This window comes from Rhagoletis pomonella, unplaced genomic scaffold (genome assembly GCF_013731165.1).
Source record: "Rhagoletis pomonella isolate Grant_MI unplaced genomic scaffold, Rhpom_1.0 Rhpom_scaffold_00002, whole genome shotgun sequence".
NCBI lineage: Eukaryota > Metazoa > Arthropoda > Insecta > Diptera > Tephritidae > Rhagoletis > Rhagoletis pomonella.
The window spans coordinates 89,566,391-89,580,796 of record NW_023458556.1 but is presented as its reverse complement, the minus strand read 5'-3'; the positions used below and the strand labels follow the sequence as shown (position 1 = coordinate 89,580,796).

The 14,406-nt window shown below is 35.1% G+C and overlaps 1 protein-coding gene across 2 annotated transcripts in view; it reads left to right on the top strand.

The window, feature by feature from the left end:
• LOC118734152 (rho GTPase-activating protein 190) overlaps window positions 1–8,552 on the top strand; it is a 308,075-nt gene extending 299,523 nt beyond the window's left edge. For both annotated transcript variants that reach the window (XM_036463870.1, XM_036463869.1), the window contains 3 exons: window positions 5,418–5,549; window positions 7,509–7,653; window positions 7,726–8,552. In XM_036463870.1, coding sequence (XP_036319763.1) covers window positions 5,418–5,549; window positions 7,509–7,653; window positions 7,726–7,924 — 476 coding nt within the window. In that variant the 3' untranslated portion in view covers window positions 7,925–8,552. The remainder of the gene's footprint in view (window positions 1–5,417; window positions 5,550–7,508; window positions 7,654–7,725) is intronic.
• The last annotated feature ends 5,854 nt before the right edge of the window (window positions 8,553–14,406 follow it).

Here is a 14,406-nt window from a genome sequence, read left to right as displayed (position 1 = left end):
CCAAAAAAGGAGGAGGTTATCAGTTCGTCGGAATATTTATTTATTTTTTATTTTTTATGTATGTTACCGCATAACTTTGGACCACGTCAACCGATTTCGATAATTCTTTTTGCATCGGAAAGGTAGTGTCTCAGAGGTGGTCCCATACTAATCTGGTTGAGATCCGATCAGTGGATCATGAGATATATATATATATATATTTTTTTTATATGGGAGTTGAAGTCGGTTTTTTTTTTGCTAAAAATTACTAGTTTTAATAACTCATCACTGTTCAGTTGTACTTTCTTTTGTGATGATTGTTATTAGCATTGCCATCTTCAATACACAAGAAATGCCTTGATGAGAAAAGACTAACAGTAAAAATAGAGAAGATATTAAAAAATAAATCGATGAAAATTGATTTCCAAAGAATTATTATACATGCTTTACTATTCTCACAGATTTAAACGCAATCTGTGTAATTTATTTTTTGACCTGTGATGTCGTCTTCGCTGGAATGACCCATAATACAATATAAATGAGATTTTTGGGACTGTTTGAATTGAACTAATACGCCAATATCAGTATTGAATGTTATGTTATGTTTTTGTTATATTTTCTGCTGGCTTATTCAATTGTTTCTTACTAGTTTTAGGACCGAGTTGCGTCCCACCTGTAACCCTCCCGCGACCCACCACTTGGGATGGGACCAATTAGGTTAGGTTAATATCGCCGTCGTTGAGCCGCACATAGATCGGTAGGTCCTTAGCGTTTCCAGTTGGAGCTCCTTTTTATGCGTTAAAGTAGACATCACAAAGGATGTCAATGCTTTTTTCGAAGTTAAATAGAAATTTCAGCCCTAGTTTTCCTTTAACTTCTCGAATTGGTAGGCTCACAAGCATTTTAGTCCGGTTTTTGACACTGCTGTGAACTGCCTAATCATATTATCGTCTATTTCGCCGTACAAGTGTTGAAGTGATCTACGAATGTAGATTGTCTGTTCGAGAACAGACTGATGGCGTTCTTGGCAATCTCATCTGCTATTTCCTAGAATATCAGGGTATTGCTATCCGGTCCGGCGATGTCGAACTCGAAATATTTAAAGTTTATATATCTCCTGTCACCAGCTGCCCGGCAAGATATCACCCTGTAATAGATGCGCTTCTCAGAGGTGAAAACCGTATGGTATTCGGTGACTTTTACCCGGAAAATGGGGACGAGAATACCACTGCTCAAACCGGGGAAACCGGCCAGCATTATCTTATAGTCCGATAACTCTCCTTTTCCAGGGAGCGAAGACAGTAGAGGCATTGCTACTCGCGCATTACCTGAGCCACCTGACCCCAACGAGGCATTAGATTGGGTTCCGTAAAGTGCACAGCACTTAACGCCATAAACACTCAGTTAACACGTGGTCCAAACCGTAACCGACCCTGTGGGAGAACAGTCCTAGTACTGTTGGATTTGTCAAAGGCGTTTGACACCGTCAGTCCACGCTACTAGAACACATTGAGGCTTCCTCTCTCCCACGGAGACTCAAACGGTGGTCGGCGAATTATTTGAGTGATCGACGCTCATCAGCAATTTTTAGAGACAAAACAAGCAGGCTAAGGAAAATTAAACTGGGGGTCCCACAGGGTGGTGTCTTTTTCCACTACTGTTTAATTATTACATTTAAAAGCTTCCTCAACCACCAGAGGGAGTCTCGCTGGTCTCTTATGCTGACGACTGCTGGATAATGGCGTCTGGGAATGTAACTGATGACTTGTGCTCGAAAGTAAGCGGTTACCTCTCTGAACTTTCTCGCTTCTTCACTTCAATGAGCCTAACCCTCTCCCCTACAAAATCCTTGGAACCCATTTTACCACCTAGACGAAGGAGGTCAGACTGCAGCTGGGCATTCACGTCGATGATGAATAACCCGAAAACCTTTGGAGTTAGCTTCGACAGTATGCTCTCCTTCTCGGCGCTTACAAATAAGCAACAATGTCCTCTAGTCGCTACCTGCAGCACCTGTGGCAAAGACAAAGAAACGTTATTGGCAACATACAAGGCAATTGGCCGGCCTTTTCTTAACTATGCCGCGCCTGTCTGGTCGCCCGGGATTAGTAGAACGCAGTGGAGGAAGCTACAGACTTGCCAAAACGTGGCACTTCGGACAGCGACCGGATGCATTCTGATGTCGCCACAACATCAACTGCACGGCAAGGCTCAAATGGTCCCCGTGTCACCGACGTGGGCACCCGAACAGACACTTGGTTTCGGCGAACGAAGTCCAGTGGTTAATAAAACAACTTTTGGACTTGGCAGCATACCGACAGGTCATAAACGGCATTCACAGGGAGTCAGTGTTGATTTCCACAGACTCTGTAGCCGCTACAACAACAAAGCGTATTAAATATGTATATACATATGTATACGTTTTTAGTTTATCAAAGGAATAATAACAATTTCATGCAGGGCATTTTTCGATTATCTCTAAAGGGCGTTGTTCACATCAATTATCCGTGGTAAATAAGTATAAGAAAACATCCATCTTTACAAAAAATTTGGATTTGGTAACCGGTCCTAAAAACCCGGGTTTTTCAAAATTGGTAGCCTTTACAAAAAAAAAACCGATTTGATTTTTTAAATCACCATGAAACAGAGATCGAAGTAACCCTCTCCACTTATTATTTTATGGTGTTTATCACTGACACAAACACAAACCTCTCAAGCAAAATGTGTTTCTCACCGTTCCAAATCTCTCTGTGCGATCCTTATGTGTTTTCTGCTGTGGGTTATTTATAAGCTGCTTAAATTTGCATTAGGCAAAGACACTTTGGCAGGGGATTTTCGGAATCTTCGGGACTATATCGGGATCTTACAAAGTAGTCCCGAAAATCCCGAAATAGTCCCGAAGAAGTAGTCTCGAAATAGTCTAAAAATCCCGAAGTAGTCCCGAATATTCCAACAATCTAAACGAAGTCTCGAAAATCCTGATATAGGCCCGAGAATCTTGAAAAATCTCGAAGTAGTATCGAAAAAAACCAAATAGTTCCGATGTAGTCCAGAGAATCCCGAAGAAGTATCGAAAATCCCGAAGATTTTCGTAGAACTGGAAGTTGGAAGATACTTTAATATCTTATTTGCGTTGCACGAAAAAAGTATTATTTAGTTGAAAAGTCACAAATCGAGTTGATTCGCTCTACAAATCAAATCACAAATAAATTTAATTTTTTATTTGGTCAACAAACCAAATCAAAAATCAAATATATTTCTTAATTGATAGCGGATTTTAAATCAAAAAGAATTTGAAATCACGCAACCCGGCCACCGCATGACCGTGACGTTGACGTTGCTCTCTCTATCAACAGTAAATTTGATATGTTTCTACGCACTTCTACGGTACGCTACGTACACGCTCGTGGGTAACCGCGCTCTAACATATATTTTCTCTCCCAGCGATAAGTTTCCGAGACCAACAGAAACGGAAATTATATGCAAATAACCCTTTCCCACTGAGCGAGAGCACACATCTAAAAAAAAATCGCCAGTTCTCTTTTGTGGGTTATTCTCTTCTCTTAAATAGTAACAGTTATTTGGGGACACTTTCAAAGTGCAGAGGGTTGTTTTCGACTTCTGCCGTGAAGTAATCCTTGTAGGAGTAAAGTTTCATTCACCAATTCAACAAATTACGACCACTTGCGTAATTCTACATTTATCCATTTGTGCGTCCATGCTAGTAGAAGTAGTTTAATTAATTGAAAATATTTCCTGTCAAATTGAGAGATACAACATTTTCTTATTTTGATTAAACTAGTTTTCTGAACAGCATGGTGCCATTTTTATCCTGGAGTTCATGGAGTTTTTTCCACCTTAAGTGCTTTATTGACTGTACTAATTTTTCTATACGAACTTGCACATATTGAAATCTCAAAATGATTCAAATCCAACTGATAAAATTTTTCTGTGAAATTACATCGAAGTGATTTTTAAAAAATCTTAAGAAAATGCATAACTTCCTAAACTGTCTATTGATTTTTATAAATGATACCTAGTTTAACTAGGAAATGAACATTATTTTTGAAGTAATGACTGACTGTAGAGACTATTTTGTTTTGAAATTTTGGAAAAAAATGTTGTCAAGTGGGAAAAATAATAAAAATTTGTGTAAACTTCTGAATTATTCCAAAAAATTTCCACATTTACAATGTGCTCACAACACTTATTATTTCTTTAAATAGTACAAATATTCTTCGTTCCAAATCCATAATAATAATTATAGATTGGCGCTTACACATATGTTAGTGTTTGGCCGAGCTTTTCCTCCGATTTGTGGCGTGCGTCTTGATGTTGTCACACAAAGCGGAGGGACCTACGGTTTTACCCCGACTCCGAACGGCGATTGTATTTTTATGAGAAGCTGTTTTTCATGGCAGAAATACACTCGGAGGTTTGCCATTGCATGCCGAGGGACGACCGCTGTTAAGAAAAAACCTTTTTTCTATATTTTTGCGATGTTGCTTTGACCAGGGTTTGAATCCTGCGGCTGCGGAGTGGAAGCGCGCACTGCTTACCACTACACCACTGCGGCCGACCCAAATCCATACCAAACTTAAAATTCGGTAAAAAATAACTGAGCCTAAAATTGTTTAGTGCGGGAAGTCATGTAAAAATGTTCTTTTTTTAAGAATAAGTTGAGAATTTTGGGGTGTTACGAAAATTTTGAAAACAGTTCCGTGAATTACTCAACAAGCTCTACGGCCTGCACTAGCTCACTTAAAAAGCTCATGATCATTGTAATACCGTTTAATAGTAATAGTAATAGTTTTGTTCACCATAATTAGCAAGTGACCTAGCTCAAACCCACAAATGTTGTCAAAGTTGTTGCTTGAGCTAATCAGCTCTTCTGCTAAATACCCCTAATATTTTGGCGCTTACACTTTTGCTAAGAAGCTTTATCTTGGCAGAAATACAATCGGAGGTTTGTCATTGCCTACCGAGGGGCGACTGCTGTTGGAATATTTTTAATTTAGATGTTGGTTGGACCGGGGATCGAACCCGGGTCATGCGGAATGCTAGTACGTACCTCTAACTACTCACCCACAGTGGCCGTTACATGATTGCACGTCATAAAAAAGGCCACGATCAAGTAAAAAGAAAAAAATTTGAATATGTATTTGTACAAATGATGGAAAGTTCGATTTAAACGTTTTTATCTTGAGTTTGCCAATTCTTAGAGTAGAGCTCACACCAGCATTTTCAGGTGTTATGCGCTTTTTAGGCTTTCAGCGCTTAATTCAATGAAAAATATCACTGGCCCAAAAAGGCACTAAGAACTTTGACGGGAGGTTTATTTTCTAAGTTATGTTGAAAACTATTCTGATTCCTTCAATTTACCATTCAGCAGTGTTAAGCTTGTTTCCTTAATTTATAAATGAATTTAATTCTTCCAGATCCACATACGATTATTGATGTTCTTGATATTCCAGTAAATGCAGTAGCAACGGCGTTGAAAGACTTTTTTTCGAAGCGGTTGCCCCCGTTGTTTAGCAAAGATATAATCAAGGAGCTTGAAGATATTGCAGGTAAAAATGTACATTCTCATTAGTATAAGTATGTATATTTATTAGACTGCATCACTCCCCATACAAAAAAAAAATCGATACTATTTTTCCATTGATGCTTTCCATTTCCAGACAACCGGTCAGATACGAGCATGATTTCGACCAAACTCAAATACATTGTTTGTTGGTCCAAATAATGAGACACGTATTTTTTCTTTTGGCTCGGAAAAAATTTTCGGCCGAATTAAACGCGATTTTGTTTTTCAGGCAAAAATCGATTATTCGAATTGACAGTGAGAATTTTTTTTTTTAAATGCCCATAACTTTATCAAAATTTAATAGATTCCAACAATGTTTTTACTCAAATGTCAGAATTCTTGAATTGAAATACAAAATCACATTTTCCCGCTTTTTATAATCGAAACTGTATGGTGGAAAGTATGTTCTAATATCTATTTGATACACAAAAAATGATCACGGCTGTACTTTTTGCTGATATATTACATACATATGTTCCATTTAGTTAAACAATATAAGAATATTGTAGTATGTACCACAAAAACGTATATTTTCTATAAAAAATCATAACTCAGAAAAAAAAATCTTCGCTATTAGAGATTTGGGTTGATTGTAGTTTAAAGTGTCTCTTTCCCGGTAAAAAAGTTTGAGACAAAAAAAAAATACACTTTTTGAGAAATTAAATAAAAAAAAAAAATTGCACTTTTTGTTTATTGTTTAATAAAGAATTTTAAATAATGAAAATCAATAATTATGTCATTCTATCTTAAAGTGACAAGAATTACTGACATTTTAGTAAAAACTTTGTTGGAATCTATTAAATTTTGACAAAGTTATGGGCATTAAAAAAAAAATCTCACTGTCAATTCGAATAATCGATTTTTGCCTGAAAAACAAAATCGCGTTTAATTCGGCCGAAAAATTTTTCCGAGCCAAAAGAAAAAATACGTGTCTCATTATTTGGACCAACAAACAATGTATTTGAGTTTGGTCGAAATTAAAAATCATGCTCGTACCTGACCGGTTGTCTGGAAATGGAAAGCATCCATTGGAATTATAAAATCTATTAAAGAAGTCCACCAAAATATTTCGAAAAATTTCAAAATACCTCCAAAAATGGAGTTTTTTATGAATAAAAATAGTTTCTTAAATTTTTTTTTTTAAAAAATCTTTTCAAATGATAAAACGGTTTAAGCTTAAAAAATTTGCATACAAATATTTTAAAAAAAATTTAAAGAAAATTTAAACGGAATCGTAATGATGAGATTTTTGATGCTGTTTTTTAACTTTTTTCAAAGATTGGTATAAGAAAAACTTGAATAACTGAGCCTAAACTCTTCTGATTTAGACTTAAAAGGTGTCGGTAGAAAAGTATTTTCTCACCCTTTTAACTTCTTTGCTAATAAACTCATTCAAAGGATGAAAGAGAAAGGTAGGATGAACGAACGTCATTCAAAGTTGAATTAAGATGTGTTGGTATTTGAAAAAAAAAAAAATTGCGACACGAATGATATTTTTTTGGACAGAAAAAAAACAGTGTGAAAATACCTTTCTACCGAGATCCCATAAGTCTTAAATCAGAATAGTTTTGGCCCAGTTATTCAAGTTTTTCGTAAATCAATCTTTGAAAAAAGTAAAAAAACAGCATCAGAAATCTCATTCTTACGATTCCGTTGAAAAGATTTTAAAATATTTTTATGCTGTTTTTTTAAGCTTACTTACTCTTTTTTTTGTCATCTGAGGGGAGTTTTTTCAAAAAGTTCTTTACAAAACTATTTTTATTCATAAAACACTCCATTTTTGGAGGTATTTTCAAATCGGTCCAGCTCACTTAAATCTTAATATTTTTCCCAAATATTTTGGTGAAGGTCTTAAAATATAATAAACTTTGTAATCCCGCCGGAAAAACCGCAACTTTTTTTGGTGATGCAGTCTAATATTTATATTTTCTTTTCTTTAAAGGTTCACGAGGCATTGGCTCATCTAAAGTTAATGTAGAAGTAAAAACTGATAGAAGCTGCCGATTGATATTACTGAAGACTTTATTACAGAAATTACCGCCCATGAATTTTTTGATCCTAAAGTACATTTTCGAACATTTCGTTCAGTAAGTTTGGTGGAACGACAATACCCTGTGTGGCATACCATTTTAAATATTTCTGTTATATTTTCATTACAGTGTATCTGAGAATTCCAAATTAAACAGCATGGATAGTAAAAATTTGGCTATTTGCTGGTGGCCAACACTGATTCCTATTGACTTCACGGATATGAGCCATTTTGAACAATTGCGGCCATATTTAGAAGACATTGTGCAGACGATGATTGACCAATTTCCCTATTTGTTTTGCGGAAAAGATGCTTTTGTTATGGTTTAAATACTCGTACATTCTAGTAATTGTAAAAGCTTAATTTTAGATGTTATTATGTGGAAGAATATAAGGAAACTGTGTTTTAATGGCTTTGTTGTGTGAAGTGACGTTTAATTAAGAATATTCGAATATGTGTCTAAAATAATAATTTATATTATGTGTTAAATTATATTTAAGCTATAAATGTTTTAAATGTCTTGTGTGTATGTTTAACGAGTTGTGTAGTGATATCTATGCCATGTGTATGTATGCTTATATATATTTTTTAAATTGAATGTATTATTATTGTAGATGTTGTTCTATGAATTGAACTAAATTTAACTTTATCAAATAAACCCTTCTAAAAAATAAAACTAACAATTGTGAATGAAAGAATTGGAATGCATTCAAATACCTACATACATATATACTTACACAAATAGGACAAGTAAAATAAGAACGATAATGGAAAGATTTGTATAAATGTGTGTCTATTTCATGATAAACCTTATATGTAAAATAATAATGCATTCGTAAACAGCGCGATTTGATGTAATTATATTTTTTAAAATTATGATATTACGTGAATCCATACGGATACCCGTCATAATCAAAAGCACAAACATGAAAATAAAATAATTCCAAACAAAGCAAATGAACATTTGTATTATTTCTCTTCTGTATTGTAGGGACCTACATTATCTTGTCAGTACAAGAATCTCATAAAAACGAAGCCACATAATTTAAAACATTGTAACTCTTTCATATCATTTCTTAAATGTAATTATGTATTCTCTAGTACAAAACTAAGCTCTTGTGCATTCTCGAGCCGATTTCTTGAATATACCTGCAAATTAATTATCCGATTTGAGCCTCACGAGCTGTAAGCATATGGACTACGGAGCAAATTGTTTATTTATTCAGCCCTATTCTGCATTTCGACTCGAATCGAAATTTTCTCCGTTTGGCAACTTTGGTATTCTGCGTTCCGTTTCCTTTCGATCAATCTTCGAAATTTACGATTATACCTATTCTACATTTCAATCGTAGTTCCGTTTTTCTAAGTTGCAAATTTGATGACGGAGAACGTTTCGATTGTTATTTTCGTGGGTTTAAATAATACAATTTTATTTAAAAAAAATTAAGTAAAATATACTGTGCATGATTGTAAAAGCCATCATAAATGAATTTTCTCGATTTCTGTGTTTTCGCGACCGGTAATACGGGCAATACGAAAAATTTGCGCAAATAATGGCAAACAAAAGGGATATTGCGTGAGGTTTTCAAAGAGGAAGTCCAGGCGTTTTTGTTTTCATTATCTATAAATAAGACTAAGAAATGCACTGCCCAGTAGAACTTGGGAGCATCGTACGATTGCTTGTTGATTATTCCCTTGCGAGTTTACGATTACTCCCCATTACTCCCCATACTTCTGTGTATAAGCGTGTTATTTTGTATGATCCCTTTAACACGGAATGTCCTAGGGGGTCGAGTATTCCCTTTGACCTCCTAAATGAGCGATCAGAGAGTACAGAAAGAAATATCCCAGAAACCCCCAAGAAGGCAACGAGGGAGGGCACATAGAAAAACATCCTATATCCCTCCCGGAAGACCAATAAAGGAGTACTCCCATCAGAGTCCTCCCACAAACATCCTGTAAGAGTAAAATATAGCGTTTCTATTCTCCTATATTCCTCCTCATGGAGCTTCAATACAAGCGATTTACATAAAAATATTTTGCTGACATACGTAGCATTTATTAATTCTTTTTATCACATACTTACATGCACATATACATATGTATATACGCTAATATGACATCTTACACTAGTAAACAGGTAAAACGGATGTACATAAATAATGCTTATTGAATAATTATATAGAAAAATTATATGAACGTTGAACAATATAAAATTATTGTGACGACAATGCTTCCCTGGAGAGTGTTTGATTTGTATTCACCTCATTCTCAGACAGGAATTTTATGCAGACTTATGTATGTAAGTGTCGGTAGGCGGTTCGTTTAATTCGTTTTTGCTCGTACCCAACGCGACACTTCAAGCAATTTACCAGCCCTTATATGTAAAGGTCACTCTTTTCTTCCGATACCCATTAAAAGTTCTGGACGCGAAAATATATGAAAGCGCAATCTGAAATGCATTTTAAGTTAAGTAATGCAACCATTAATAAGCTGATGCAAATATTGTCATACATACCGACGAGTTGTTGTTGTTGTTGTTGTTGTTGTTGTAACAGCATACAAACTCCCCAAAGACTTTTGGGGAGTGTTGCTGGAGTGACAGTCCTTGGCCAGATATAAATCTGGGTCGTTCCGGTTACGTAGACCCGACGAGTCTTAACTTTGGCTGTCCCATTTAATTGATTGCGTCCTGCTTTTCTTTTTTCAATAAGAAATATTATGTTTTGTTTTCATGATAAATTTTTCCAATAACACAATAACACAAAATTTCTGGGAGTGTTCGTTTGTTGCTCGTTTAGGAGATCTCCGATTTAACTCCTAAGCGAGTTATAAAGGAGGTCAAAACGGACAAATCTCTCCTATTGCTCCGAAATCAGGCCAAAGGGATTACTCTTTAATTCCTCACATTGGGAGATCTCCCTTCAAGTTCTAGTGGGTGAATACAATTTATTCTTTTTGTATCTATGTATATATATAAAACAAAGTCGTGTTAGTTACACCATTTATAACTCAAGAACGGCTGGACCGATTTTTTTGATATGTGTTTTTTGAAATTTTCTACCTTCCGAATAGCAGAATAACTATTAAAACAACCGCTAGGTGGCGCTGAAGTCGAGTTATTAGTAAAACCCGTATTTATGGTCCGATTCGCCTCATATTTGAGATATGTATTGACAATAGGAAAAACAATACCATTGCAAAAAAACCCGCCAGGTGGCGTTGGAGTCGAGTTATTACTAAAAATCGCGTTTATGGTTCGATTATCCTCAGATTCAAAATATGTATTGATAACAGGAAAAATAATTCTTTCGAAAAAAATTTACCGCCAGGTGGCGCTGAAATTTAGTTACATAGGCGATTCATGTAAAATGTCCCAAGCGCGCTGAGCGGTGCAAAACAAGCTTGTTTTCGAATAGCTGAAAAGACAGAAAATAGGAAAAATAATTCAAAAACCATGATTTACATATATAGATTTTTGTACGGGCTATCCGATGGTGCTATGCGTTTTCCAAAATTTTCCCATTTTCACGGTGAAATTTTATTTGTAATTTTTCTCAATTATGGTCATTTTTAATATTGTTTTAAGTCATCTCAATCGAAAGATCAGGTCTTTTTACATATAAATCATTAATAAAACAAGTAATTTTTAGCAAAAAAAAAACCGACTTCAGCTCTCATATAAAAAAAATATATATATATATATCTCATGATCCGATCTAAGTATGGGACCACCTACTACCTTTCCGATGCAAAAAGAATTATCGAAATCGGTTGACGTGGTCCAAAGTTATGCGGTAACATACATAAAAAAAAAATAAAAATCCGACGAACTGATAACCTCTTCCTTTTTTTGGAAGTCGGTTAAAAAAGGTACTTTTTTGATTTCTCCGAGCTATAAAGCGTTTTATAGCGGGCTATACCAGTCGCCACGCTCCGTCGCGTCACGTCGACTCCGTTCGTTTGAACGAATTAAAACATCATACTGTGATAGGAAATTTTTACAAAATTATTATTTAAACACGCTATATCTCAGACGTTTGTGTATCGATCGATTTGAAATTTTCACACAATGAACTAAAAACTATTCCAAAGAATTTAAGTTTAAAAAAACTTCTTAATACTTATTAAAAACAAAATGCCGGTTTTTAGAACTTTTTTATAAAAATAAATGGGACGGTTTTATTCTAATTAAAAATGTGTGTAATAAAGCAAGGAATGAAACCGATTCAAAATAACGTTCCGGTTTGGGTTGCGGTTTTGCCAAGTGTTTCGGTTTCGTTCCGGTTTCGGTTTTTCACAGAAATTTTGTTGATATTATTTAAATCACAATGTCTTAAACGTTGAGGAAAGAAAATCGAAAATTACAGTTCACTGATAATATCAACACTAGGTTCTTTCCCTAACAATCCGGACCGGATTTGGTAATTAGAGAATAAGAGAAACATTTTCTTTCAAAAATGGAACAAAGTTCAGAAGTACGGAAACGCAAAAACCCACATTTCGTGCCCACAAGTCGAGAAACAGCTGATTCACGTTGTTCTTGTTTTTGTCACTTATACCATGTTCTGACCGACATCGAAAACATGTTTTCGTTGCTAAAACTGGTTTTCGACCTAAAACTTGTGTTTTCGTCCATATAAAATCTGTTAAACGAAAACCAGTTGTCGCTGAAAACTACTTGAAAACTCACTTTCCACTCATTCCAATCGGTGTCTTCACTAGTTTTTTTCGATTATTTATCGAAGTGGAAGTCATATTTTATCATCTTTAATACGCCATTTCGGATTTATTGTTAATTGCCTGGCCAAAGCAAAATAAGAATGAAAGTTAAAGGTTGTAAATGAAAAGAAAATGAAGGAAAAATGTTTTGGTTGTCGGTCAGAACATGGTATTAAATGCAAACACTTGGAAATTGAATTTTGGTTTCACAAATTTGATTTTAAGTACATAGATTGAAAATACATCAACAGGCCATTCAATTTTCCTTAAAAGCACCAAGTAAATGCAGGCAACATGTAAACACAATACAGCTGATATGCACTTTGACACTTTATCCATTTTTACTCGTAGAAAATTTCGGGCTGTTTCGGGCAGGAAGAAGAATACACTTACGATCGAATACGCTCGAATTTTCGCTCTCTATTACCCATTTTGTTGAGTACAGGCATGATTTCTGGGTTATTTTGGGCACACGCGGGATCTCGCATTGCGTACGGGAAAGAAACTACTTAAATATAATTATCCGTTAACGATTCACAACAACAAAGTCATCAGCAGATTTTTGCGAAAAGTTACCTTGCCTTACTTATTTACTACTTAACAAGAATTTTAGCAAAATGTTGCTGATTTTGGTTAAATAAATCATTTATTTCAAAGAAATTTTTATTTATTATTTTTGTAAATTTCTGGAAACCGATTGAAACCTGTGATTGAAATGGTTTCGGTATCGTTCCTTTTCAGGTCAAGATAACGGTTACGGTTTCGGTTTCGGTTTTGAAAAACGAAACGGTTTTAAACGGTTACGGTTTCGGTTTGGGTTTCGGTTTCATTCCTTGGTTATAAGGCCACATAAAATCCATTGTTTTTGTAGCTTTGAACCGCTGCATTGTACCCAGTGTTTTTCTTGACGGCAGTGTATTTGTGTGCACGCAACTAACGCAATTTCAACAACTTGGAATCCAGAGCTTTTGTTAAATTGGGCGTATTTGTGTACACGGAACTGCTAGCGATTTGTGTGGTGTTTTAACTCGGAGTTTTTGGCTCCATATTCAGGTAGGAATGCAAATCTTGGATTTTACAAATTGCTAAAATATAACGCCTTCTTTTTCCAGATTTGAACCCAGTGCTTTTGTAGCAGTGAACAGCTGCATTATACCTAGTGTTTTTCTTGACGGCAGCTTAAGCATCAACTTGGAATCCAGGCCTTTTGTTAAATCCGGCGTATTTGTGTACATTTAACTGCTAGCGATCTTATCTTAAATATCTTATATTTTACATTTACCACGGTAAGATTTCCGAATTTAAGGACTTTTAAAAGATACACATACAGTGAACCACAAAAGTATACACACCTACAGAGAATTTTTCGCAATGTATACAAAGTTTTTTATTTGTATTTTTTTCGTGTGTATAAAAATATAGTTTACACTACAACAAAATGCATAAAAATAAAAGAAAAACCTTTGCCTACATTACGAATGCATAATGTTAAGAAACCAAAACGATATTGATGACGTAATTATTAATTTTAATTTGAACTATATAAGTATATCAATTTGGCCGACGCGTTTTGATGTTATTTTAATATACATTATATATATATATATATGTAACTTTTAATGGGTTAAATTGTATTCCGATGAATTCATTTTAATAAGACTCGGTTTCGGCAATAAGGAGCTTTAGCAATTAAGGATAATTTTAGTAAATAATAAGAACTGCAAATAAAATAAATATTTTAGTAAATTCAATGAAATATGAAACCGACGCTTTTTTGCATAGAGGATGCATGAGAAATTTATTGTTTTAATCCAAGTACTCTTTTAATGTGTAGACAAAGCCTAGTACTTCCTGTGCCTAGTGTTACTCGACGTGGGCATAGGCGAAGCTAAGCTTCTTCAAGGTGCCCAGAGAAGAAATAATAAAGAAAAAATGGGTAGAGGCGACTGGTGTAGAATTGCACCAAAGATCAAAAGTTTGCCAGCTTCATTTCGAAGAATCGGATTTTGAGGTAGATCATATAGGGTGTTCCAATGAGAGTCGAATACATCGGCGTAGCCAGAATGAAATTTAGGGGGGGGGGGGGGGG